Source organism: Mustelus asterias, chromosome 9, assembly GCF_964213995.1.
Source record: "Mustelus asterias chromosome 9, sMusAst1.hap1.1, whole genome shotgun sequence".
Classification (NCBI taxonomy): Eukaryota; Metazoa; Chordata; class Chondrichthyes; order Carcharhiniformes; family Triakidae; genus Mustelus; species Mustelus asterias.
Window position 1 is genome coordinate 81576375 of NC_135809.1, and position 27387 is coordinate 81603761.

The following is a 27387-nucleotide window of genomic DNA, read 5'->3' on the forward strand; positions in this document are numbered from 1 at the left end:
GAGGAGAGGTTTGATGGAGATATTCAGTCATGACTGCCTGGATAGAGTAGATAGGGAAATACTATTTGCATTCATGGAAGGATCGAGAACAAGAGGGCAAGATTCAACGTAACTGACAAAAGAAGAAATGACATGAAAAAAAATCTGATTTACGCACCAAGTGGTTAGGATCTGGAAGCACTGCTTGAATGTGTGGTGGAGGCATGTCGAATTGAGGCATTGCAAGAGGAAATGAGATAGTTACCGAAAAGGAAGAATGCGCAGCTCGATGGAGAGAAGGCAGGAGAGTGGCACCAGATAAATTACTCCTACGGAGAGCTGGCACAGTCACAACAGGTTGAATGACCTCCTGTTATACTGTAACAATTCTGTGATACCAATATTGCTTAGAGTTTTGAATTTTTTTTAGCTCCGAAAACAATCCCAGCTTCCCCAATCTTCTGCAGGTTACTTAACTTCATCTTTGACACCACCCTGGCAAACTTCTTAGCCTTTCAAGAGCATTGACATCCTTCCTAAAATGAACTGTACACAATACTCTAGCTGATTTTTAAGCAGTGGTTTAGCACATCTTTCTTACTATTGCTTTATTACTATTTACAAAACCTATACAGATTCTTAACAGCCTTATCACCTGTTTTTCTTCAAATTGTTTGGAACGGGTGGGCGATTTGTTTAGTGAGCGGCCTTTTGATTGTTTTTGGTGACTGCAAACTAAGGAGCCTTGTGCAGCTTAGTGGGAACAGAATTTGTAAATATGGTTCCCCATGCCTCTCAAAATAGCATGGACGGCAGCTGGCTGCTCAGAAAAGTTCTAATTTTCAAACACAAGGTGTTAATGTTGCAATGTCCCTTCGTGTGATGCACTGTATCATAATGACAGATGTAGAGCCCACTGACAGCTTATTGGTGTAACAGGAATGTTAAAATACTACCAAGTATTTCAAAATATCACATTGAATTCAAAACTATAATTTAATCTTTCAGTTTATGCTGCATTTATCAATGCTCAGAATATCATCATTTACATTGTTCCCAAGAATCAGTTATGCAGAGCATGCTATTTTCCTATTAATGTGGGATGAATTACCACTTGATGGTTACTTTGGGTCAAATCCCATGGCACATTTGAGCTTCAGTTTAAATCAGATGATTTGCACTGATCAAGGAAGCTCGTCATAACAAAAGAAAATTTTCATTGACATTAAATAAAATTTTCCCAAAAACCGGAAACCCCTGCAGTGGATTGGAGTGTATTTTCAGCCACATCCTTTGTAGGGTTCGATTGGAAGAAAAGGATGCAGTCCTATTTCATCACAGCAGTTCGTAACTTCGGCCTGAACACCTTCCTGAGCTTCTGTCTAGAACATAGAACATAGAAAGCCACAGCACAAACAGGCCCTTCGGCCCACAAGTTGCGCCGATCACATCCCCACCTCTAGGCCTATCTATAGCCCTCAATCCCATTAAATCCCATGTACTCATCCAGAAGTCTCTTAAAAGACCCCAACGAGTTTGCCTCCACCACCACCGACGTCAGCCGATTCCACTCACCCACCACCCTCTGAGTGAAAAACTTACCCCTGACATCCCCCCTGTACCTACCCCCCAGCACCTTAAACCTGTGTCCTCTCGTAGCAACCATTTCAGCCCTTGGAAATAGCCTCTGAGAGTCCACCCTATCCAGACCCCTCAACATCTTGTAAACCTCTATCAGGTCACCTCTCATCCTTCGTCTCTCCAGGGAGAAGAGACCAAGCTCCCTCAACCTATCCTCATAAGGCATGCCCCCCAATCCAGGCAACATCCTTGTAAATCTCCTCTGCACCCTTTCAATGGCTTCAACATCTTTCCTGTAATGAGGTGACCAGAACTGCGCGCAGTACTCCAAGTGGGGTCTAACCAGGGTCCTATAAAGCTGCAGCATTATCTCCCGACTCCTAAACTCAATCCCTCGATTAATGAAGGCTAGTACGCCATACGCCTTCTTGACCGCATCCTCCACCTGCGAGGCCGATTTAAGAGTCCTATGGACCCGGACCCCAAGGTCCTTCTGATCCTCTACACTGCTAAGAATGGTACCCTTCATTTTATACTGCTGCTCCATCCCATTGGATCTGCCAAAATGGATCACTACACACTTATCCGGGTTGAAGTCCATCTGCCACTTCTCCGCCCAGTCTTGCATTCTATCTATGTCTCGCTGCAACTTCTGACATCCCTCCAAACTATCCACAACACCACCTACCTTGGTGTCGTCAGCAAACTTACCAACCCATCCCTCCACTTCCTCATCCAGGTCATTTATGAAAATGACAAACAGCAAGGGTCCCAGAACAGATCCCTGGGGCACTCCACTGGTCACTGACCTCCATGCAGAGAAAGACCCCTCCACAGCCACTCTCTGCCTTCTGCAGGCAAGCCAGTTCTGGATCCACAAGGCAACAGCCCCTTGGATCCCATGCCCTCTCACTTTCTCAAGAAGTCTTGCATGGGGGACCTTATCGAACGCTTTGCTGAAGTCCATATAGACCACATCCACCGCTCTTCCTTCGTCAATGTGCTTGGTCACATTTTCAAAGAACTCAACCAGGCTCGTAAGGCACGACCTGCCCCTGACAAAGCCGTGCTGACTACTTTTGATCATACTAAACTTCTCTAGATGATCATAAATCCTGTCTCTCAGGATCCTCTCCATCAACTTACCAACCACTGAGGTTAGACTCACCGGTCGGTAATTTCCCGGGCTGTCCCTGTTCCCTTTCTTGAATATAGGGACCACATCCGCAATCCTCCAATCCTCCGGAACCTCTCCCGTCTCCATCGACGATGCAAAGATCATCGCCAAAGGCTCCGCAATCTCCTCCCTCGCCTCCCACAGTAACCTGGGGTACATCCCATCCGGTCCCGGCGACTTACCAACCTTGATGCCATTCAATAGTTCCAACACATCCTCTTTCTTTATGTCCACATGCTCGATCCTTTCTGTCCTCCGCAATCCAGCAGTACAACCACCCAGATCCCTTTCCACCGTGAATACCGAGGTAAAGTATTCATTAAGCACCTCCGCCATTTCTAACGGTTCCGCACAAACTTTTCCCCCTTCACCTTTTAAGGGTCCTATGCCTTCACATCTCATCCTTTTACTCTTGACATATTTGTAGAAAGCCTTGGGATTCTCCTTAATCTTACCCGCCAAGGTCTTCTCATGACCCCTTCTCGCTCTCCTAATTTCCTTCTTAAGCTCCTTCCTACATCGCGTATACTCCTCTAAATCCTTAACACCTCCTAGCTCTCTGAACCTTCTGTACGCCTCTCTTTTCTTATTCACCAGGTTCATCACAACCTTCGTGCACCACGGTTCCCGTACCCTACCAACACCCCCCTGTCTCATCGGAACGTTGTCATGCAGAGCTCCAGACAAACATTCCTTGAAAATCCTCCACTTTCCTTCGGTACTTTTCCCCAAGAATGCCTCCTTCCAATTTACCCGTCTAATTTCCTCCCTGATGACACTGTATTTCCCTTTACTCCAGAGAAACACTTTCCTAGCCTGCCTGACCCTATCTCTTTCCAATGCTATCGTGAAGGAGATAGAATTATGATCGCTATCCCCAAGATGCTCACCCACCGAGAGATCCTCCACCTGTCCAGGTTCATTAGCCAGCACCAGATCAAGAACAGCCTCTCCTCTAGTAGGCTTATCCACATACTGTGTCAGGAAACTCTCCTGGACACACCTAACAAACTCCTCTCCATCCAAACCCCTAGCCCTAGGGATATTCCAATCTATGTTTGGGAAATTAAAATCTCCCATCACGACAACTCTGTTATTCCTACATCTCTCCAGGATCTGTTTCCCCATCTGCTCCTCAACATCTCTGTTACTATTGGGCGGCCTATAGAAAACACCCAGCAAAGTTACCGACCCCTTCCTGTTCCTAACCTCCACCCACAGAGATTCCGTAGTCAGTCCCTCCACGGCGTCCACCTTCTCTACAGCCGTGACACTATCCCTGATCAACAGTGCCACTCCCCCCCCTCTCTTGCCTCCCTCCCTGTCCTTCCTGAAACATCTAAAACCCGGCACCTGAAGCACCCAGTCCTGTCCCTGAGACATCCAAGTCTCCGTAATGGCCACCACATCACAATTCGAAGCAGCAATCCACGCTCCAAGCTCATCCACTTTATTCACTACACTCCTGGCATTAAAATAGACACATCTCAGACCTTCAGCCTGAGCACTTCCCTTCTCCCTCACTCGTCTAACCTCCCTCTTACCCTGTCTACATTCCTTATCTATTTGCGAGCTAACCTCCTCGCTCTCAGTCCCCTCATTTCGATTCCCTCCCCCCAACCTTTCTAGTTTAAAGTCTCACCAGTAGCCTTAGCCAACCTTCCCGCCAGGATATTGGTCCCCCTGGGATTCAAGTGCCACCCGTCTTTTTAAACAGGTCACACCTGCCCCTAAAGAGGTCCCAATGATCCAAGTACCCAAATCCTTGTCCCTTGCTCCAGTCCCTCAGCCACGCATTAATTCTCCACCGATTCCTGTTCTCACTCTCCCGCGGCACAGGCAGCAATCCCGAGATTACTACCTTTGCATTCCTCTTTCTCAGCTGTCTACCCAACTCCCTATATTCTCTTTTCATGACCCCTTCCCTCTTCCTACCTATGTCAGCAGTACCTATATGCATCACGACCTTGGGCTCCTCTCCCTCCCCCTTCAGGATTTCTGGGACTCGACCAGAGACATCCCGGACCCCTGCACCAGGGAGGCAAACCACCATCCGAGAGTCCCGTCTGTGTCCGCAAAAACGCCTATCTGACCCTCTCACCGTAGAGTCCCCAATTAGCACTACCCTCCTTTCCTTACCCCTTTGCACTACTGGGCCAGGCTCAGCTCCAGAGACACTGCCACCGCTGCTTCCCCCAGGTGGGCTGTCCACCCCAGTAGTACTCAGACAGGAGTACTTATTATTAAGGGGCACATCCACCGGGGTGCTCACCATCACCCGAGCTTTCTCCTTCCTCACTGTTACCCAGTTACCCTCCTCCCGTGGTCCCGGTGTGACCACCTGCCGATAGCTCCTGTCAATGACCTCCTCACTATCCCTAACCCGGCGAAGGTCCTCGAGCTGCAATTCCAGTTCCCTAACATGGTCCCTTAGGAACCGCAGCTCAACACACCCAGCACAGATATGGTCGTCTGGGAGGCTAGGAGCCTCCAGGACCTCCCACATCCTACATTGGGAACAACACACTGGCCTGACAGTCATAATTGCCCTTTTAAACACAGGGAAAAAAGTGAATGAAGATTATTCCTCTCTGTTCCAAATTATTTCTACCAAGGTACCCGGAGAAAAGTAACTTATAAATAAAATTTTTTAAAAATAAGAAACTCACCCCTGCTCGCCCTTTCTGCCTAAGCCCGATGAGCCAAAGCCCCTCAGTTCTCACTCAGCTCCGTCAAGCCCGATGAGCCAAAGCCCCTCAGTTCTCACTCAGCTCCGTCAAGCCCGATGAGCCAAAGCCCCTCAGTTCTCACTCAGCTCCGTCTCACTCCGCTGCCCGCTCCCAACGCTGCCCGCTAGATAGTGGGACCTGCCTTTTAAACCTCCTGTGCACTAAAAAAAAAACTCAAGAGACCCTTCCCAGTAAACCCCGCGGCCACTGCCGGTTGCGCGCCAAAATTTAAAACTAAATTAAATAAATAAATAACACCCGCGGAAAAGTACTTAAAACTAATTCTTACCCCAAAAATCCTGTCACCAGTCACAGCTCTGCCTTTCTCCACAGCAACAAGAGGACTAACCTCCCAACTAACTGACTTATATAGAACTTTTGACCCTTCCCAGTAAACCCCGCGGCCACTGCCGGTTGCGCGCCAAAATTTAAAACTAAATTAAATAAATAAATAACACCCGCGGAAAAGTACTTAAAACTAATTCTTACCCCAAAAATCCTGTCACCAGTCACAGCTCTGCCTTTCTCCACAGCAACAAGAGGACTAACCTCCCAACTAACTGACTTATATAGAACTTTTGACCCTTCCCAGTAAACCCCGCGGCCACTGCCGGTTGCGCGCCAAAATTTAAAACTAAATTAAATAAATAAATAACACCCGCGGAAAAGTACTTAAAACTAATTCTTACCCCAAAAATCCTGTCACCAGTCACAGCTCTGCCTTTCTCCACAGCAACAAGAGGACTAACCTCCCAACCAGTCTAATGCTGCGTTCTAGCCTGTTTCTTATTCTTAGGGTCATTTATTTGTTGTCTTTATTTTATGGCAGTGGTCAGATAAAGTCCGTATGGGCCAAACAAATAAAAAGTCCATATTCTTGATTTACATTATATGGGCTGTCTGGGCGTTCTCAACACCTCCTCTCAGAAAATAAAAAAATCCCTTTCTGGCACTAATTCAAAATTGCCAGAAGCACTGCTGCCTTTGCAGGGTGTTATTGAAAATCATCTGGATGGGTTGCAATGTTTCCCAGGGCAGTACTGTAGAGTAAATAGTATGTAAATGATCCAAGTCAGAGAATGCCAGATAACCTCCTGCACTAAACAGAGATGTAGGCTTCATATTCAAATTTCAATCACATTATGGAATAAGATGATGGGTTCTACTAAGTCCAACAGTTGCTTTAAAAATTAAATTTGCAGTATGTTTGATTTGATTTGATTTAATTTATCATTGTCACATGTATTAGCATATAGTGAAAAGTATAAACTTTAACATGGTAATGATGTTTTTGCAAAGGGTTAGAAGCAGGTGGCTTCTGTGCTTGAAATTAAACTCAATTAAATCTGCTTCCTTTAAAATGGCAACACTATTATTACTGAAATCTAAGACCTCAACGATGGAAGTGAACCAAACACTCAACATGAGTCCCAAATGAATCTGGATTGTTTTGGAAACTGGCTATTAACTACAAAAGTACAATGTGATGGATTCTCCAAGAATGTGGTACAGCCAACCATGACGGACACATGGCACAAAATTATTGATCAAATTTCTGGTAAAACTCAGCACGGTAATAGCATGAGAGTACATAAAAGTCTGAAGGTCTTCATGCTGATGGTAATTATATTGAACAAGACAATTTTATGATTGCACCATCTAAACTTTGCTCTGAAGGAAGTAAATGTCATCTTATGAGTTTCTCGGAAAAGCAGTTGTCACCTTAAGAGTTTCTTGGAACAGTATGCTGCCCAAAAGGAGATAACAAATGCCTCTTCAGTAAATTTTACATGTCACAGCCTTAAAAGTCATCTTATTCATTGAGTGTATTTACCTCCAACCCCATACAAACTCAGTCTCAAATATCCAGTCCTCAATAGTGGACTGTGGTTCAAGAGGTGTTGAGTGCACTCTGCTGAAGGCACCAATTGTCATCAATGAACCGAGATAGAAACCATCAGCAGGCCATTTAATTGTGAAAGTACATATAATGTAAAGTACATATCACTCACAAATGTGCTCACCAGCAGGCGTCAATTACGAGCAATCAGGAGTGGAAACTTTGGTTGCAGGAAGGTTGCGAGAAATTCTTGCTCCTAAAAAGCACCCCAACCGAAGTGAGCTAACTGAACAGATCCTGAGATTGAAACTGAACAACAATACAAAACGTGGGCAGGAGGACACGCAAGAGACACACACATTATGCTCTTGTTCATCAGCCTATCAGGAATTTCACCAGGGTTATTCTTCACAGTCCTGGTTACCCAAACAAAAGCTGTAAGCTACTTAGTACTTCACAATGAAAATACTCTCCTCTGCCTTCTCCAGAATAAGTTGCTTAAAACAACTTGTAAATTTGATGCCAGTACATGCTTCTTGCTAGCTTTTATAGCCAGCCAGGTTTTGCCAATACAGAAGACTGAATGACTGACTACACAACAGCCATGATGTTCTGCCTATGCTGAATATATTCCTGTGAAATCATGTTTTGGTCAGCAAACAGCAGCACAGTTACAATATTTATAATCATATTTCTGGGTCATCTGATGACCAGCAAAATACACACAGCATTTAATAATGAACTGTTTTTGTTTTTATTTAAAATTGCATGTATTGCACCAATGCGCTCCTGGATATCTATCTCCTGACATTGAAAAATGATGAGGGACTTGGAAAATCAATATTGTAGCACAGTCAGTTGTCAAAAGTTCAAACTCATAGGAACCCCCATTGAGCTAGTTCTGCCATTCTGAGAGATTATGGCTGATTTCCACATACCTACCGTTGCTCCATATCTTTTAAACATTATAACAGTGGCTATACTTCAAAGATAGCTGTAAAGTGCTTTGAGATATACGGTGGCTGAGAAAGGTGCTATATAAATGTAAATCTTTCTTTATGCCTTAATACGTTTGGTTAACAAACATTTAGCAATCTCAAATTTATAATTGTAATTATTCTACCACCCTTTACATGTAGAAAAGTTTCCTAATTTCGCTCTTGAATGATCGAGTTCGAAAGTTTGATTTTGCCCTCGAGTCTTAGACTCTATAACCAACTGAATAGTTTCTCTCTACTCACCCTATCTATTTCTGTTTATTGTGGGCTCAGTACTAGATCATTTATTACAATATATATGTGAACATATGTATCAATAATTTGGATTTGAACGTAGGGGGATGATTAAGAAGCTTGCAGATGATACAAAAATTGAATGTGTGGTTGAAATGAAGAAGAAAGCTGTAGGAAGATTGGGGATCAAATGACTAAGTCAGGTAGAACATGACAGAGTTCGATTTGGAGAAAAAGGTGGTGACTGTTACAATCCCCAAATTTACTGAATGGCTGCCAAATGAAAACATTACCAGAAGATTTTTGTAGCTATTATTTTAACACAAATCAGAAACAACAAATTAAACAATAACAAACAGGCAAATTATACTTCAGATAAAAAGATAAATTCACTTTAAATAGTCAATACAACAAAGACTGTTTTTAAATTCACTTATGGGAAATATGTCGCTGGCTGGCCAGCATTTATTGCCCGAGGGCAGTTGAGAGTCAACCACATTGCTGTGGCTCTGGAGTCACATGTAAGACAGACCAGGTAATGGATGGTAGATTCCCTTCCCTAAAGGATATTCGTGAATCAGGTGGGATTTTCCATCATAGTTAATAGTTTCATGGTCATCAGTAGATTCTTAACTCCAGATATTTTTTACTGAATTCAAATTCCACCATCTGCCATGGCAGGATTCAAACCCAGGTCCCCAGAACATTAGCTGAGTTTCTGGATTAAGAGTCTCGCGATAATACCACCAGGCCATTACCTCCCCATAAGACCTGAGCCTGAGGTGAGGTAAGAGTGTCTGCCCTTGAAATCAAGGTCACGTTTGATCGAGCGTGGCATAAAAGTGCTCGAGCAACACTGGAGTCAATAGAAATCAGGGGGAAAACTCTCCACTGGTTAGAGTTATACCTAACACAATGGAAAATTGTGTGGTTATGGAAGATCAATCATCTCAGTTCCAGGACATCACCTCAGGTGTTCCTCAGGATAGCATCCTCGGCCCAACGATCTTCAGCTGTTTCATCAATGACATTCCCTCTTTCATAAGGTCAGAAACGGGGATGTTTGCTGATCACTGCACAATGTTGATCACCAATCTCAACTCCTCAGATCCTGAAGCAGTCCATGCCGAAATGCAACAAGACCTGAATAACATTCACACTTGGCCTGCTAAGTGCCAAGTAACACTCGAGACACAAGTGCTAGGCAATAGTCATCTCCAACCAGAGAAAATCCAAATATCTTCCCTTGACATTCAATAGCATTACCATTGGTGTATCTGCCACCATGAACATCCTTGGGGTTACCATTGACCAGAAACTGAACTGGACGAGCTATATAAATACTATGGTTACATGAGTGCAGCTCCAGCAACACTCAAGAAACTTGACACCCTCTAGAACAAAGCAGCTTGATTGCTACCGTTCCACAAACATTCACTCGCTTTACCACCAACGAACAGTGACAGTAGTGTGTACTATCTACAAGATGCACTGCAGAAACTCACCAAAGTTCCTATGGCAGCACCTTCCAAACCCACTACCGTTCGCATCTAGAAGGACAAGGGCAACAGATATCTGGGACGACCACGACCAGGAGGTTCCCCTTCAAGTCACTCACTATCCTGACTTGGAACTAAAAAAAAAAATCACTGTTCCTTTCAGTAGGAACTCCCTACCTAATAGCACTGTGGATGTACCTACACCTTAGGGACTGTAGTGGTTCCAGAAGGCAGTTCACCACAACCTTTTTAATGGGAACTAGGGATGGGAAATAATTGCTGGCCTAGCTAGCGATGCCCACATCCCACAAATGAAATTTTTAAAAATTAAAAATTCAATGGCAGTGCCATCACTGAATCTCCCATTATCAACACCCTTGAGGTTACCATTGACCAGAAACTGGACCAGCCATATCAATATTGTGGCTACAGGAGTAGATCAGAGCCTTGGAATTCTGTCGAGGGTAACCCATCTCCTGACTTCTCAAAGCCTGTTCACTACTTAAAAGACACAAATCAGGAGTGTGACAGAATATTCATCACTTGCCAAAATTAGTGCGATTCTAACAACACAATTAGCATATGAATCAGCTACATTTCTTGTATTTTCAATTCTGTAATTAAAATCTTAGAATTAAAAATAACTGTAAATATAGCTGCTTATCCCACATCCAATACTGGATGAGGAGAAATTTCTTCCAACTAAATACCCGGAAAAGTGAAGCCACTGTTTTTGGTGCTGCTCCAAATTTCGTTCCCTCGCTACCAACCAACTCCATCTCTCTCACGGACAACAGTTTGAAATTAAGCCAGTCTGTTTACAACCTTGATCCCAAGATGAGTTTCCCATTTGTGCCATTAGTAAGATAGCCTACATCCACCTCCATAACATTGTCTGATGTCTCAGCTCACCTGTGGATGAAGCAATCATTACTTTATAGTAGACCATTCCAAGAGCCTCCTGCATCCAACCCCCTGTAAATGCAAGTTCACCCAAAGCTCTGCTGCCAGTGACCTAACTCGCACCCAAGAACCATTCCCCCCCTTGATCATGTACTGATTGACCTCCTTGAACTAGTTCCCAGTTAAGCAACAGCTTGATTTTAAAATTCTAACCCTGGTTTCAAATTCCTCAATTGCCATATTCCTCCTTATCTCTGCAATCTTTGCCAGCCCCACAACCTGTAGTCCTTTAATTCTGGCCTCTGTGCATCCCCAATTTCAATACCTTTATTCCTTGAGTTGCCTAGACCCAAGCTCTGGGATTCCTCACTCCACCTGCCCCCCTCATTTCCCTTCTCAAAAACACTTAAAATCTCTCTCTTTGGCCAAGCTTTTATTAATGTGGCAAAACAGCTTATGTGGCTTGGTGCCATACTTTGTTTTATAATGCTTCTGTAAAACTCCTTAGGAAGCTTTATCATGCTAAAGGTGCTATATAAATATATTGTTGTTGTAGCAGAATGAGGAAAAGATCAAAGGGGGTGCAACAAACTGGATAGCTCTTTCAAAGAGCTTCCACAAGCATGCAAGGCTGTAATTGTCAATTAAAACTACAAAGGATAATTAAATAACTAATGACGGGGAACGCTCATCCTTAATGATAATAAAGCCTAGAATTCAAACCCATAAGATAAGGTTCATGCTTGCTACTAGCTTCAACCAGAAGTGCTAAGTGAATGATCCAACTTGGCCTCTTCAAGGTCCCCTCCTTCTCAAAGACTTGCATGGTTTAGAAAGCAAAAGTTGCACTTGTATATTATTTTATATTACAATAGTAACTATACTTCAAAAATGCTATAGCTAGTTTTCATTTGAAGTAATGTTCTATATCAGCTATACACTTCATGAAGTTTACAAAGTGAAAAATACGACTGTCAAGTTGCTACACTAAGCTCAACAAGACATTTCCTGTATATTAGCCAATCTCTCACTGGTAAGAATTCAGCAATAATCTGAACAAAGGCATAATTGCCAAGACAAGTCAGTCAATCAATACATTAAAACTTGCTGTTGTCAGAAGATAATAAGAACCCTGCAGTTTTACCTGCTGGCAACAAAGCATTAGATAGCTAAGAGTTTAAGACTCACTCTCATTGATGTTTCTCCGCCATGGGGTTGCTGCAATCGGAAGACTTGTGCCACCATATGTTCAGTGGAGGGATGCAGCAGGATGCGTCGGGAGGCCAGGCCAACCATCACATATTTTCCCATTGGAGACAAACTGACAGAAATAGCATTTGGACCTGAGGGGATGAGTTAAACAAGACAGTTTAGGTCTGGCTGTGATCGTCTTTCAAACAATTATTGCTCCTACAGGTCAAACAGTACTATTATTATTTTTCTTAAGTTGCTTTCCCAGCATGCCCTGTAAGGTACGGATTTTAAAATGTCATACAGGCTTTGAAACTTCACAAAATCAAAGTACCGCTTACAGAAAACATATATTCACTGGTTATAGCAGCAGTCCAATGCCACAGAAATATTCAGTGCAATAGAATTAGGATACAGTTATGGTTTGATGTCGGGGTTAACAATTTGTTCAGCAGCTTCAGTGCAAGTGATTGTGATGTCACCAGGAATGGATCTCAGACAGAAGTTTAATATATGGGTGATGACCTGACTTGAGTGGCCGCAGTCACAATTTGTGCTGTTTCTCATGTTACACATGTGGAGAAAGTGGCCACATCTTCCTGGGCCCATCCTAAACAGTTGAGGGCTGTCCAGATTTCACCACCTGCATCAGTTGCCAGACTGGTGACGTCAGCAATAAACCAGGAGGCATGCCATCAAGAGATGGGGCGATTGACAGTGAGGTGTGGAGTGTACAGGCACTATGAGATTTCAGATGAGCACGTGGGATTTTTAAAAAAATGTCCTGTGTCAGTGGAAGTGCTTGCTTTGTTAGCTCTTCTTAGGTATTCTTTGAGAAGGGTTGTTTCCCCTAAGGGGATCAGTAGGTTCATTGTGTGCTAGCACTGGAAGCAACTTGAGTTGTGTTGGTCTCAATGTCCCATAAATTTCCTTATGACTATCTGGAAGGTGGATGTCCACCACGTTTATGTGCGCGGCTCCTGATAACCACATCACCCATCTTGTCTAATTTCACTTGCCTGCTAGTTCTTCCTAGGTGCTAATATTTCTCTTTTCCAAGTCAATTTCTCTAATTGGGGCTTGATTTGCTTCAAAAATGATTTGTAGTGAAAAAGCTCACATTCAAAGTGCTGAAAAACTTATCCTTTTAATTTTTATCATTATCTTAAAATATTGCTTTCTTGTTAATATTTCACTGAATAGAAATAATTATTTACCTTTGAATAACCTTCCATAATCTGGAAAACCTCTATGAGGTAAGCCTTTAAAAAACTCCTTTTCATTATTATAGCTCCATAATCATAGCCTCATCATTGATTTTGTAGTGTAAGGGATGTTGGGAACTTCGCATTACTCATTGCACTGAAGCCCAAAAATCATTTTTAAATTCAGAAAGATTTTTTAAAAATTTGTTTGTTTTAACTGACAATCAGGTAAATTATTTTCATTCAGTACAGATGCTGGTCTTTAACTCTGAACCGAAGAAAAGGAAATGAGACTAAATGATGGGCTATAGAATTTTAAAACTCAAAAAGATGAAAAGCAGTGCTGTATTCCTTCCAATACACTTACCAAATCGCTTTGTATACAACATTTCGCCCAGGTTATGTGAGGCAAGGGAATACACTGCTAAGATGCCTTCATCTGGAAATCCACGCTGACTACTGGGAATGAATGCAGCCAGAAGCTGTCCATCTGCTGAAATGTCGCAGCTTGCATCATTGTAGATCTTGCAGTTTTGGACTAGAACATTGACTGAGGCTGAAGATTGAGAAAAACAAAGATAAGAACAATAAAAAGGCAAAAAGGTTGTGTCAAATAATTTTAAAATCATAAAAAAGTAAAAGTTTGATTATTTGAAAGATTATACATACATAGTTTTAATGCACATAAAATAAACGTCAGCTTAATGAAGTTTTATGTATCCAACGAGCCCAGCAGAAACCTGAGAATTTCTGCATGTTAAATTTCACCCATATACCAATCTGAACAGCAGTCATTTCCTTCACATTTTTCATCCAAATATATAAAAGCCGAATTTGGCCTCACTGAGATGCATTTGCAAGGTTGAGAGATTTGTGTTTGGAGCATGTTTATATCGATGTGGTCACCCCGCAGCTTAAGAATATACAGGGCGAAAGAGCATAGATGACTACCAGGTGATCAAGAAGCAAGAGGCCTAGTGTGCGACACACACGCACGTGCGCACACACTTCTGCGGTTGCAGATGTGAATCAAGCATGGCATGTTGCCTCCTTGGTGCCAGGATTAAGGATGTCAATGAGTGGCTGCAGAACACCAAGGGAGGAGGGCGAACAGCCAGCAGTCATGGTCCACATCAATACCAATGGCATAAGTAGAAAAAAGGACATGGTCCTGCAGTCCAACCTTAGGGAGCTAGGTCAGCAATTAGAAAGCAGAACCTCAAAAATAGTAATTTCCAGGTTATTCCTGGCACCACGTGCAAGTGAGTATAGAAGAAGGAAGACAGAGCAGATGAATGCTTGGCTGGAGAGATGGTTTGGGGAGAGGGAGGGTTTAGATTCTTGGGACATTAGGATCAGTTCTAGAGGAAATGGGACCTGTACAGCCAGATAAGTTTCATCTAAATAGAGCCAGGTGGCTCCTCGAGGGATGATTTGTAAATGCTATTGGGGAGGGGCTAAATTAACTTGGCAGAGGTGTGGATACCAGGAGGTAATACTAGAGAGGTATATCCAGGTGTAAAGAATATTGGGAGTGACAGGCAGCATTAGAGTAGAAAAAAAGTAAGGTATTAGGTGGGTTCAGCATTAGAAGACAAATAATAAAGCCTAAATGTCTGCAGATGCACTGAGTATGGTAAATAAGGTTGGTGATGCAGATAGCCACATAGCCATGTAGAAATATGTTGTGGCAATAACAAAGATCTGGCTCAAAGAAGGCCAAAACTGTGTATTAAATATTCCTGGATACAACGCATTCAGGAGAGATAGGAAAGGGGGAGTGGTAGCAACATTAAGGAAAACATTGCAGTGCCGGAAAGAGTGGATGTCCCAGAAGGGTCAAAGACAAAATCTATTTGGTTAGATCCAAGGAACAAGCAAAGTGCAATTACATTGCTTGGTGTGGTCCATATGTCACCAACTAGTGGGAAAGATACAGAGAACTTAAAGAATTATAGAGCAGTTATAATGAGGGACTTATCCAAATATCGACTGAGATAAGTGCAGAGAGGAACAAGAATTCCTAGAGTCTATTCAGGAGAATTTTCCACAGTATTATGTTTCCAGATTTTGTGGTTTTTGGGAGGTGATTGTGAGACCGAGTACCCCTGATCCCCTGCCAAGCTGCAGACCCTTATCAATAGAAGGAATTATGTTTTTTGATAAAAATAACAGAGGATTGAGGAGGGTAATGCTGTTGATGTTGGACCTCCAAAGGCATTTGATAAAGTGTCCAACAAGTTACTTATTTCCAACTTCAAGCTGAAAGATCACAAACCTGAAACTGTTTCTCTCTCCATGAATGCTGCCTAACTTGCTGAGTACTGCTAACATTTTCTACTGGAATCTGTTACACCAGTGCACGGTGTCAGTCTGGTGGGATATGAGCTCGCATTGGTAATCTGTGCTTACAGCATGCCAAATCTCACCCACATCACTGCAAGGAAGTGCCAACCAAGCACTGCTCTGTAGGACGGGATGGTTAAGTTAACACAAACCAGTTTTAAAGTGGCACTATGGGATGAATTCCCACCTGTCTTTTCAGCTGTGGACAATTTGCAAAAGATGAGAAAACAACATATTAATTTGCCTGTAGGCCTAGTCTCAATACACAGAGTGCATAGAATGTATTATTGCTTCACACATTTCCAACTCGAGGTTAATTCCCATGCCACACATTATATAGCACATTCAGATACAAACAAGACATTATGATGTGGACAATGATGACAGTACAGAAATAAAATCTAATAGCTAATGATTAAATAAAATACATTTACAATGCTGACTGGCAAGACAAATGTTAAAAGAACATACATATTTGCTTCAGAAAATATTTTACTAGATTATAAGAGTAACTACATTCAAATCAAAGGATCAATTTTCCAATAACTAAAGCATTCAGCATGTCAAATAACAGTTGTGTTTAAAAGGGAGTAAAGGAGGATTGAAATGACAGTCTAGTTGGTGATCAGTGTGGTCCAGTTAAAATTATTCTTTAATTTTATTGGTGCTTTGACGAGGAGACAAAGAGAACTATAGTTGCCTGGAAACAAAACGTTGGCTGTCTTAATTTCGATAACAAATTTAAAGCTGCATTTTGGTTAAAAAAAACGGACAAAAAATTATTTGTATATCCGGTTTTGTCGGTAATTAATATACAATCACTCCACAAGTATTTTAACAGTTGGGAAATATTAAATTCTCATGATAAACAGGGCATTAAACCAGCAACCTGAAAATGTACACATTAGCCAGGATCATTTTTACTAACAACATATCACATGCAACAACTTCATTTTTACTCATCTTTGATGCCTCCACATCAAAATATTCCCAAAGAGGTCAGTAATATGACATGTTCCCAGGTTCCTGCTGCTTCTGTTCTACAATAGGCCAGAAGCAACTAATTTTAAATTATCCTCTGATTGATCAACTTCCCCGTGTGCAAAAGCACCCATCACTGTCACTCATGTTGCCCAGGTTGTCAACCCTTCTGGAATGACCAGGAGCCTCCCAGAATGGCCAAGAGTCTCTTGGAATCAGCATTAATCTCCCAGTAGCCAAAGAAAGCCTTCCAGATTTTAAACAACACCAAAAGCAAAGGGAGCACTCACACAGGCTGGACTTTGCCTGGGTAGAGCTTTCTTTCTGCCTTCTGTGTTTGTTTGGACTATGCCATCTTCAATGCAGATACCTAACACTGCATGCATGGGGTCTGTGACTGTGCCCTCAGTGCTTGCAGAAGATTTAGACAATGGAGCAGAAAGAGCAGCAATGTAGCACTGTGGCTTTAATTGGTTGTAGCAGCTGAGGCCCAGGACTTGTTAATAATCCAGGAGCAGCTGTGGCTGTGAGTCTACAGGTAGGATTCACTTGAACCCAGTACAGCTCAAAATTAGGGGTGGGGGGCTCATCATCAGAAAAATGTGCACTTCTTGCGTCAATTTCTTTAGGCAGGGTCCTGTAGGTGGTGACTGTAGAGATGTGAGCAGCTGTTAGTGACTGTTTCGACTACAACTGATGCTGGAAAATCAAAGCAGTAGCTTTTATTTTGATTAAAAAAAGAGGGGTTTGGGTCAGGGCCTCCTTCACTAAAATGGCAAAAGGCTATATTTCCATTACCATCCCGTCCCCAGGATATTGCTGTTTTTCTACCATTTTCAGGCTGTATCTTGGATGCCCACTGTGAATTAAGTTTTTTTTAAAAAAACTGATCTTGGTAGGTTTCTAATCTAGTGGGAAAGGCATTCGTAAACTTTGTGCAGCTGATGCTCTCAGTAACCTGAAGAAACTCTAATGAAATAAATTTAGTGTGGTTGAGTTATCATTTTTCTACATGAGTTGTCCTTTTCATTATTGGTCTCCACTGGTTAGATTTTGAAACTGTAGCCCTGAACCATTGATATCCAGAGTTCTTGAGCCCTTCAGATCTCTTTTCTTCTGTACTTGTTGATAACCAGCCTATGATTTTAGACAAAGATGATCCCCTGGAATAAGTTAGCATTTTCAAGTGTACCCAAATCCGCTCCTGCCACCACCTTTCTGTGACATCACTAGCGACAACATCTGCTAGAATATGTCCAGTCAGAGTTGGCAACCCTACATGTGGTCTGATTAAATGCAATAATGCATAAAACTGAGGAACCGTAATCACATTTCATAGTTCCAGCATAATGAGTCAACTTGCTTTGACACTTGGACAGCTTTGGAAGCATGTTAACTGACCAAAATGGCTACCTACTTACTTTCTTATTGCACAAAGAGGAGGCTGAAAAGATGAATTCTCAAATTTCCAGAGCACATATAACTTCACAAAACAGCTGGGGGGGGGGGGGGGGGGGGGGATTCTTCCAGCCCGTTGCACTGCTTTCGGCAGGGGACTCAAGTACAGGCCATTTAGTGCCCCCCCTACCTCCTCCCCCCTCTCTCTTCTTTTCTCTCTCTCTCTCCACCCCCCCCCGGTCTTTCAACAAGATACTGATCACAAATTGATGAACAATTACTCTCACATTTTGTCATAGAGAGTCCAACAGGTTCAGCATGAGAATCAGATGATTGTGCTCTCTCTCTGCCTTCCCACTTGCTTGTCGCAACCATCAACTGGTTGCATCAATCTGTTCCCCTTTCATGACAAAATCGAGGCAGCAGACTTATGCTTACTTACACACTTCGTTACACCATTCATTCAAAAAAGCAAAATCTGTACCTCAGTGGATCAAAACTTTCGCTACCAGGGTGCAATGCAGCAGTGTATTTCTCTTCTTTGGGCTGATCTAAACAGGGGACAAGAGAGAAGGCTTTTCCCAAATTTCTTATTTAATATGCAAGCACAAATAGTGCTGCATTACTAGCTGGTTTGCCAACTTATCTTGTGCAAAAGTGCCAGACACTAAGAGCTGAGTCAAGGAGGTCATTGCATACAAAACTAAAGAACCATCACCATGACCAGATTATACCATTGGTTCCGCAATTTGTATGCCACAGGATCTCTGTGGACTCTCACAGACTCTGTAAGACTCTACCTGATTAGAATGGCAGTTTAATTTACGGCTATACAAATTATGTGGTGTGTTTATGACTTTCTTTATCCTTCCCTCAAAAATAAATTCCCATTTCTCAACAAAAGATGGAAAGTGAATCCTAATCCTTTGGCACAGTGATTATTACCTTTTCCTCTTTAGGCTAGATATGCATTACGAAGCAGTATCTCAATCAGTTTTAATGAATGCTAGTTTATTACTGATGAACAAGATTACCAAGTACATGCATGTGCTTCATATCCGACTAGAATGATAAGCTATCTCTGTTGACAGCCTGAGGAAATTGTAAATAAGAAATTAGCTTCAATACAAACTAATGTCTTCAACCGAGTTATCAATACAGAACTGTAAAGCAAAGTCTGGAATGAATATTTGAGAAATACTTTTATCAACTACTAAAACCAGAAAGATAAACTCTGAGAAAGTTCAGTGAATTTGAACAATGTTTTAGAAAATAATGGATTACTCCAATCCACTTCATATAAAGTGAGGATGGGCAAAGGGCTGCAGGGAAGTCGATTCCCACTCAGCAGCAATGGGGCCACAGGGCAGTTGGTACCGACTCGGCAGTAATGGTGCTGCAGGGAAGTTGGTACCCACTTGACAGCGAAGTACGCAGTGCACGATTGTATTGCAGGATACATGGGCAACTTATGGCAGTAAGAAGTTTCACAACACCAGGTTAAAGTCCAACAGGTTTATTTGGGAGCAAATACCATAAGCTTCCGGAGCACTGCTCCTTCGTCAGATGGAGTGGATATCTGCTCTCAAACAGTGCACAGACACAGAAATCAAGTTACAGAATACTAATTAGAATGCAAATCTCTACAGCCAGCCAGGTCTTAAAGGTACAGACAATGTGGGTGGAGGGAGCATTCAACACAGGTTAAAGAGATGTGTACTGTCTCCAGACAGAACAGCTAGTGAGATTCTACAAGCCCAGGAGGCAAGCTGTGGGGGTTACTGATAATGTGATATAAATCCAACATCCCGGTTTAGGCCATCCTCATGTGTGCGGAACTTGGCTATCAGTTTTTGCTCAGCGACTCTGCGCTGTCATGAAGGCCGCCTTGGAGAACGCTTACCTGAAGATCCAAGGCTGAATACAGTCACGGGCATTCAGCCTTGGATCTTCAGGTAAGCGTTCTCCAAGGCGGCCTTCACGACACACGACAGCGCAGAGTCGCTGAGCAGAAACTGATAGCCAAGTTCCGCACACAAGGACGGCCTAAACCGGGATGTTGGATTTATGTCACATTATCAGTAACCCCCACAGCTTGCCTCCTGGGCTTGTAGAATCTCACTAGCTGTTCTGTCTGGAGACAATACACATCTCTTTAACCTGTGTTGAATGCTCCCTCCACCCACATTGTCTGTACCTTTAAGACTGGCTGGCTTTAGAGATTCGCATTCTAATTAGTATTCTGTAACTTGATTTCTGTGTCTGTGCATTGTTTGAGAGCAGATATCCACTCCATCTGACGAAGGAGCAGTGCTCCAAAAGCTTATGGTATTTGCTACCAAATAAACCTGTTGGACTTTAACCTGGTGTTGTGAGACTTCTTACTGTGCTTACCCCAGTCCAATGCCGGCATCTCCACATCACAACTTATGTCAGTCAGTGGTAGTTCAGGATTCTATGAAAAGCCATATTTATAACAATAATTTAAGATGGCTGAGGCTGCAATTCCAGGTAGAAGGTGGTGGGGGCCAAAGGCATGCTCTGTTTGCATTATAAATATGCAAGAGACACTGAGGTGGAAGAAAATTTTAAAAATTGAGAGTTTGAGAATAATTAAAAATGGCTCTTGGTTTCTTTTTCTACATACCATGCTAGCAAATAATCTAACTATACTTCAGGAAGCCAGCAAAGAGAAACGGAACACAATATTTCCTGTGGATCCGGCCAACCATTTGAGTAATTGAGAATTTTATTACCTTTACAACAATTAGCAAGAAAAGGTACAACTGTATATCACTGGGATAGTATATTAGAAACAATCCCTGGGGAGTAGTAAATGCACGCTTATCTTATCTTTGTACCACACTATTAGAATGTAAATTATAGCTGATCATATCAAACACTTCAATTAACCTGATTCCGCAGCACTGCTGTGAACAATACGCACCAAACAGATGGGAATTTTTCAGAGAATAGATTTAAAGTATAGCAGTTCTACAGTGAAACAGAAATCATGAGGCCAAATAAGAAAAATACATAACATAATGATCTGCATAAAATCAGTAAGCTTTTAACAACATTCCTATACATCTGTACATAGCTGGGACTTCAGAACGAAGCAAAATTAATTTGTCAGATAATAATCAGCACTTTAATTATGAACTTATTCCCTTTTCAAGCTACTTTGACATGAGCCTCAGAAAAGTGCTAGTTCCCAGCCTCGGGAGAGTGTGCAACCAGCAGCGAGCCTAATATAAATTTGCCTTATCTACTAAAGCAGCCACTGAATAGGTGAGGCAAGGCGAACTAGCTTGCTATAAAACATTTAATATGAATTCACTTGTGCTTCATATCTCTTTCTTCTCCTGATGAATGTATGCCATATCGTGACATAATTCTAGGGTTGCTGGAAAACTTGCTGCTTTTGCCAAAATTACTATTCTTCGTATGTGAAACCAGCCAGCGGGTGACAGTAAAGCAATCGATGGGGGCAAAAATGGTGAATCCAATTATCAGAGTAGGAAACAACTATAAGGCCCTCAGTTCAAAACAAACCACGATTGAATAGATACATATCATGTATACAAAACTCTCAGTGCATTCAATTTCTGAATTATGAGGGAACACCTTAATAATTAATTGTGTCTTTGGTCATTGCCACTAGGATTGACATATATTCGTGACACGAGAGTAGAACAGTTTATTGAAATAGATGCAAATTGCTATCACATGAACTTCACTATTATTGTTACTCAGTATAGCAAGTAATATTAGAAGAGGTGTTAAGAATAAGATGTAGCAAGTTTAATTTATACTGTTTAATTTGTCTGTTAAGAAAGGCGAAATCGTGGTTTTGTTTTGTTTTAGAGGTTTATTTTGAGATGGAGAGGGAACTCTCCAAGCCCTGTTTATGTATGTGCATTTTTAATGAGGTTTTAGGATTCTTGAACCGAAGAAAAGGGTAACCAAGGGGTTAGTAGTTTAGGGAAGTTAAAACAAATATTAGTAGAAAAACTGTGCTGATGCCAAGCAACAGGGCAGCAGAGGAAAGGACCCACACAGAGGCAACAAGAGTGAACTAAAGCAGTTTCAGTTTGTGTGGATACATGATTGAACGAAAACAGAAAGTTCTAAGACTCTAGTTGAAAATGATGCCAGACTGCTGAAGAAATGAGTTCAAGAAACTCATATGAATTGCTCTAAAGTTAATGTAATAATGAATTTAGAGTGAGTTTTCTGGATCTCAAAGGAGATACCAAGGATTTCTGGTGAACGTTCAGAGGCCTATTGGAATAGAAACCTCAGCTGAACCAACTCTAAGCTTGGTGTGAAAAAAGTTGGATCTCTTCACTGGAGTGTTGGATCTGTAGGGGTATTTCTGGGATAAAAGGGATAGTGAGAATTTGAGTAATTGTTTTGGCGTATGTGCTGAAATCGTTCCAACCTTTTCGTTGTCCGGTGTAATATAATGAATGTTTTTTGTGTAATAAAAGTTTTGGTGGTGATCTTACCAAAAAATTCTAAGTGCCAAACAAGTGTGAAAAAGGGAGAGAATCCCACCAATTTTTTGGCTGAGCTCCCGGTCGCAATTGTATGACACTCAGTTAAAAAAGCCCAGATGCAATTCTCACCAGTAGGGGAAGCAACGGAGCTTATTTTTGCTGGGAGGCGGGCTGCTGAGCTCTAGGGGCACCATTGCACAGGCACCCTGATCTCCCAGTACATTGTGTACAGGAGAGATCTCCTGTCAACCCCTGATCGCCACCCCGGACATAGTCTCCCCCTCCCCCAAACAATCGCTGCCCTAGACATCACCCAGGTGGGGACCAGGTGTGATCCTTGCTGGTGAGGACCTTGACTGGTGAGCAGGTAAGGCCAAGTGAACCCGGACAATAGAGCCCGGGACTCACGAATTATATGTAAATGAGCAAATGAATATTGAAATCAGCTTGTGTCCTTTATGGGCATGAAGCCAATTTCGCTGGGCAATCCATGCCAGTAACATCGACACAATTTTTCACCTCTCGCCCGATCTTACCAGTTTGCCACGCTTGACTGGCGGGATGAGCCTGTAAGATTGCCCCCTTTATCTTTTTGTTAAAAAGCCAACAGCAGACTTCTGTGAATCTGTTCAGTAAATACCCTCCATGGTTTAAATAATGATGTATCAAGCCAGGTTCTATCCTGGGATCTGACTTGTCCAGTAAAATCAGCTGGGATCATAACAGAAGTAACCTGGTTTATTTCTCAGAACATCACAGGAGGCTCAGGATGATAAAATATCTGGCTGATTATGCCCTCCCTTACACAACCTTTTTACAAGAATTTCCCCATCTTCCGTCTGATAGATATAAACATTTACACGTATGTATGGAACACTTCAACTGTGAATACCAAAACTAATTATGAAGAAATTACTCAATTGCAAGACTTTGCAGTATGTTCAGTAACATTCTATCATGCAGAGTTGATTTGCACTCTGGACCAAATTAATTGATTGAGAAAATCATTCCTGTTACTTTAACTTTCACAGCTCTCAAAGCAGTAGGGCTGGGGAAACAATAGCTGATATGCCTTAATCATAGAAGTTCACAAAAAATGTTCACATGGTAATTTCTCATTCAAAGATGCTCCAAACCAATCACTTGGAGTTGCTGGAGTCTAGCCTGGTGAAATTTCCTGAATTTCCATCTCACTGAGGCAGCCTTAGGCTCATTAACATTCAACAACCTTCTCTGAAAACTCTATTCACATTTTGACAGCTGTGACAAATTCGACAACAGTTGAATCAATCCGCAACTATTTAAAACAATTAACAATATTCTAAATAAAATAACCCACAATATTTTTTTTTACACAGTCCTTTTGCCCGATCTTCAGGTTTAAAAAAATGTGGATCTGGATCAGTACCTTTGCCAAAAGTGAACCACTTTTTACTTGGGCTTCACCCTGTGTTCCAAGTTTTGTTGAAATCCATCCATCCATATTGTTTACAGACAACAGGCTCAAGGGGCGAAAACATTACCACAGTTAACCTTCAGTGGTGGAAGTAATAGATTATCTTGTCTTTTGTTTAATTGCCATGTGTGTGACTTTGCTATGTGCAAATTGTCTCATTTTCCTTCATTACCACAGTGACTTCCCATCAAAATTACTTCATTGGCTTCGACAACCTAGAAGACATCAAGCAAAGCAAGCGACTGTTTTTGTCCAGTGCTGTAACCCTGTGGTATCTAGGATAATTGAAAATCCTTAACCCCAATTCTGTCGCAGTAAAAGCAAAATTTGTAAGGTAGCTTTCATCATAACCTGCCAGATTAATAAAAGGGATTAACTGTAGACTATTCAAACGTTTATGTTTGACATTTGGTTCCATGAAATCATACACATGAAAAATTAGCACCAATTCTGCTATCATACCTCACACTTGCAATCTGGATTACTGCATGGTAATAGTTAAAGGCGATGGTGCATATGGGTGCATATTTTAATTAACTGAGACATGACAACTCTAAGAAAAGAATGCAACATCAGAAGTGGTACGTGCAGACTGCTGCATGGTTTTCGTATTTCTTTTAATTATAGTTTGGTGAAAGACTGCAAGAATCTGATTACTGGACTGTTCTAAAGCTCTGGAAGTAGGAGCTTACAGAAATGCAACATAGTTACAATATTCCTTACTTGTACCATGGTAAATTAAGCAAAATGAGAATTAAAGGAATTTAAAAAAGCATTGGGCCCACATTTACCAATACCAGCTAGCCTCTCTCATTTTGATGTCAATTGCTTATTCTTTTAAAAAAGTTCTTTATAGACATTTCTATTTTACTTCAACCTCCAACAGTCGTTTTGCACACAGAAAAATATTGTCGGGTTTCAGAAGTAGTAAACAGGAAAGGTTTACTGCATTCACAACTAAGCATAAAACAGAAGGGCTAATCAAGGGTTTGTTCATTTAAAATGGAGTGTATCCCTGATTGGAAGATAAAACGTCCACACTATGTATCCATTTTGGAGGATTGATTGCCAGAGAAAAACAGGAGTTCTCCAATTCAAATAACCCACAGAGAGCTAGCACTTGAGGGCTCCTAGAAAATTCAATCTCAATGGAGTGGAACTTCTCCAACCAAACATACAGAAATGTGTTCTTGCTCTAAGTCACAATAAACTCTTCTGAAAGCTATTTGATTTTGTAACAAAACTGAAGGACGCAGTAATGTTGAACTTCTCTTCAGTGTGGCACTGGCTTCCAGTGGGCATGTAAACATTTGTGATGTTTCAAATATTGGCTGAAAATCAATAAAATCTGGTGTGCGCACGTGCGCAAATGTACATATAAAAGAGTTCGACCTGATGTTTATCTGGCTAATTTCCCAAAGATTTAAAAGTACTCCCAATACGAGGAGTGAAAAAGAATACCTATCCTGACGCAATGGCAAACATTCAAAAAATCGTTTGAAACAGATTATAATGTCCATTTTCTTAACAGGGACTGCTAACTACATGATGGCACAATGTGCTTCAAAAGACATTCAACTTAATTGAGCCACGGAAATGAATTCAAACCAGAGTCCAGAAGATGAATCATTCTGGCAATTTCATATTCTACAAACAAATATTTCAGTGGCTGCAATACTACAGTATTGGACTCTAGGTACAAAGAACTGAATTTGAATTTTGGCGTTGTCAAACTGCCATAGTTAAAGATTTCCCCAGGGCACCAGGTTAAATGTTTTCTTTAATATAAAACAATAGATTCGGAAGGATGAACTGCTGTGAAATTCGCATTTGATCCCTTAAGCAATATAGCAAATTTATACTGGTCTCAAAATGCAACATGGTCTGTTAACAGAGCTAATATTGTAAAAGTAAAAGTGCTATGAGTATTACAGCATGAAAATGTGCCCTCTGTAGCGATGATGGATTTCCTCATAGAGCAAGGAGGATTCAGATCACCCATCTGATCTCAGTCAGGCTGTTTTCAGAGAAAATAGATATTTTAAAAATTGATTGGAAATAAATCTATCATACAGCTTGTGGTAACATTTCCAAGACTGGACATAGAAAAGGGGATGAGTAGCCTCAAGAGCTGAAGCAAAAATAATGAAGATGAGAACTGAATGTAGAATGTGATGTCAGGTTCTATATGTAACATCCTGCAGCTCTATAATCTTCTGACAACTCTGCATTCCTCCAACTCTGTTCTTGTGCATCCACCGCTCCCTTTGCCTCACCATTAGGGGCTGTGCCTTCATCTGTCTAGACCCTAAGCTGTGGAAGTACCTTCCTACACCCCTCTGGCTTTACATCTCTTGCTTCCCTTGACATTGTTACTAAAATCTAGTGCTTTAATGAAGCTTCTCATCATCATTCTTAATGTCAGTTTCTTTGGCTTAATGTTGATTTTATTTGATTACGTTCCCATGAAGGGTCTTGGGATGTTTTCCTACATTAATGGCTCGATATATACGTTGGTGTAATTGAAGACTGGTAATCGCAAGACCTGGTAGAAAACTTTCTGCCTCGTCCCTCTTATCAACAGAAGACTATCAGAGGTAGAGAAAATTAATTAAAGGACAATATATTCTCAAACAAGACAGGAGTGGGTGGCGGTGGGGGAATCATTCCTGCAATGATTAAAATATCCTCTTCATAGATTTAATTTCAATTACAGGGTGACCAGATTACATATCAACAGATCAAAATTGTCAACATGTTTCTAAACATGTTTTTTTCCCCTCACATTGTTCAAATATCTGACAGTTTACATGAATTGTCACACTCATGGATACAAACTGATCTTTAGAAAGAATTGAAAGCCAGACGTTGACATGGAGTGTCATAAAACTTTCTGTTTTACTCCAGCGTTTTTAAGTAGCTACAATTATCTGGCTTTGGCAACTTCAGCTACCTTTAAGGTCACGACTAAATTATTATCCAGAGGAAGAACTACCTGAGTAACGTCATGTGAGTTCACAAACTTTTAGTAAATTATTACTTCAACAGTTGAAAAGTTTCTTATCTTGAATTTGTGCACTCATCATTTCATAATTTCTAAAATTTATATGGAATCGTTTTCTAGACCAATGTTATGGAACAACAAGGTAACAGGCCATCATGGATTTTGTAATGACTGTAGCAACAGGAATTAGTTAATATACTGATGTAATGGAACATCTTGTATGACTGAATTTGATATAAGGTTTGAGATTGAGCGCGGGAAAGTATAAACCAAAATTTTAAATTTAAACAAGGGGAATTTCAAAAGGATGAAGAAACGCAACCAAAGTAAACTGCAAATAAGTATAAATGGGTAAACCTACAAT

At 41.4% G+C, this 27387-nt stretch overlaps 1 protein-coding gene across 7 annotated transcripts in view; it reads right to left on the minus strand.

Moving 5' to 3' along the window:
- Positions 1-27387, minus strand: part of LOC144498775 (activating molecule in BECN1-regulated autophagy protein 1-like) — a 409078-nt gene that overhangs the window by 118234 nt on the left and 263457 nt on the right. For all 7 annotated transcript variants that reach the window (XM_078220425.1, XM_078220422.1, XM_078220420.1 and 4 more), the window contains 2 exons: positions 13704-13892; positions 12129-12283 (listed from right to left, as the gene is read on the minus strand). In XM_078220425.1, the coding sequence (XP_078076551.1) occupies positions 12129-12283; positions 13704-13892 (344 nt within the window). The remainder of the gene's footprint in view (positions 1-12128; positions 12284-13703; positions 13893-27387) is intronic.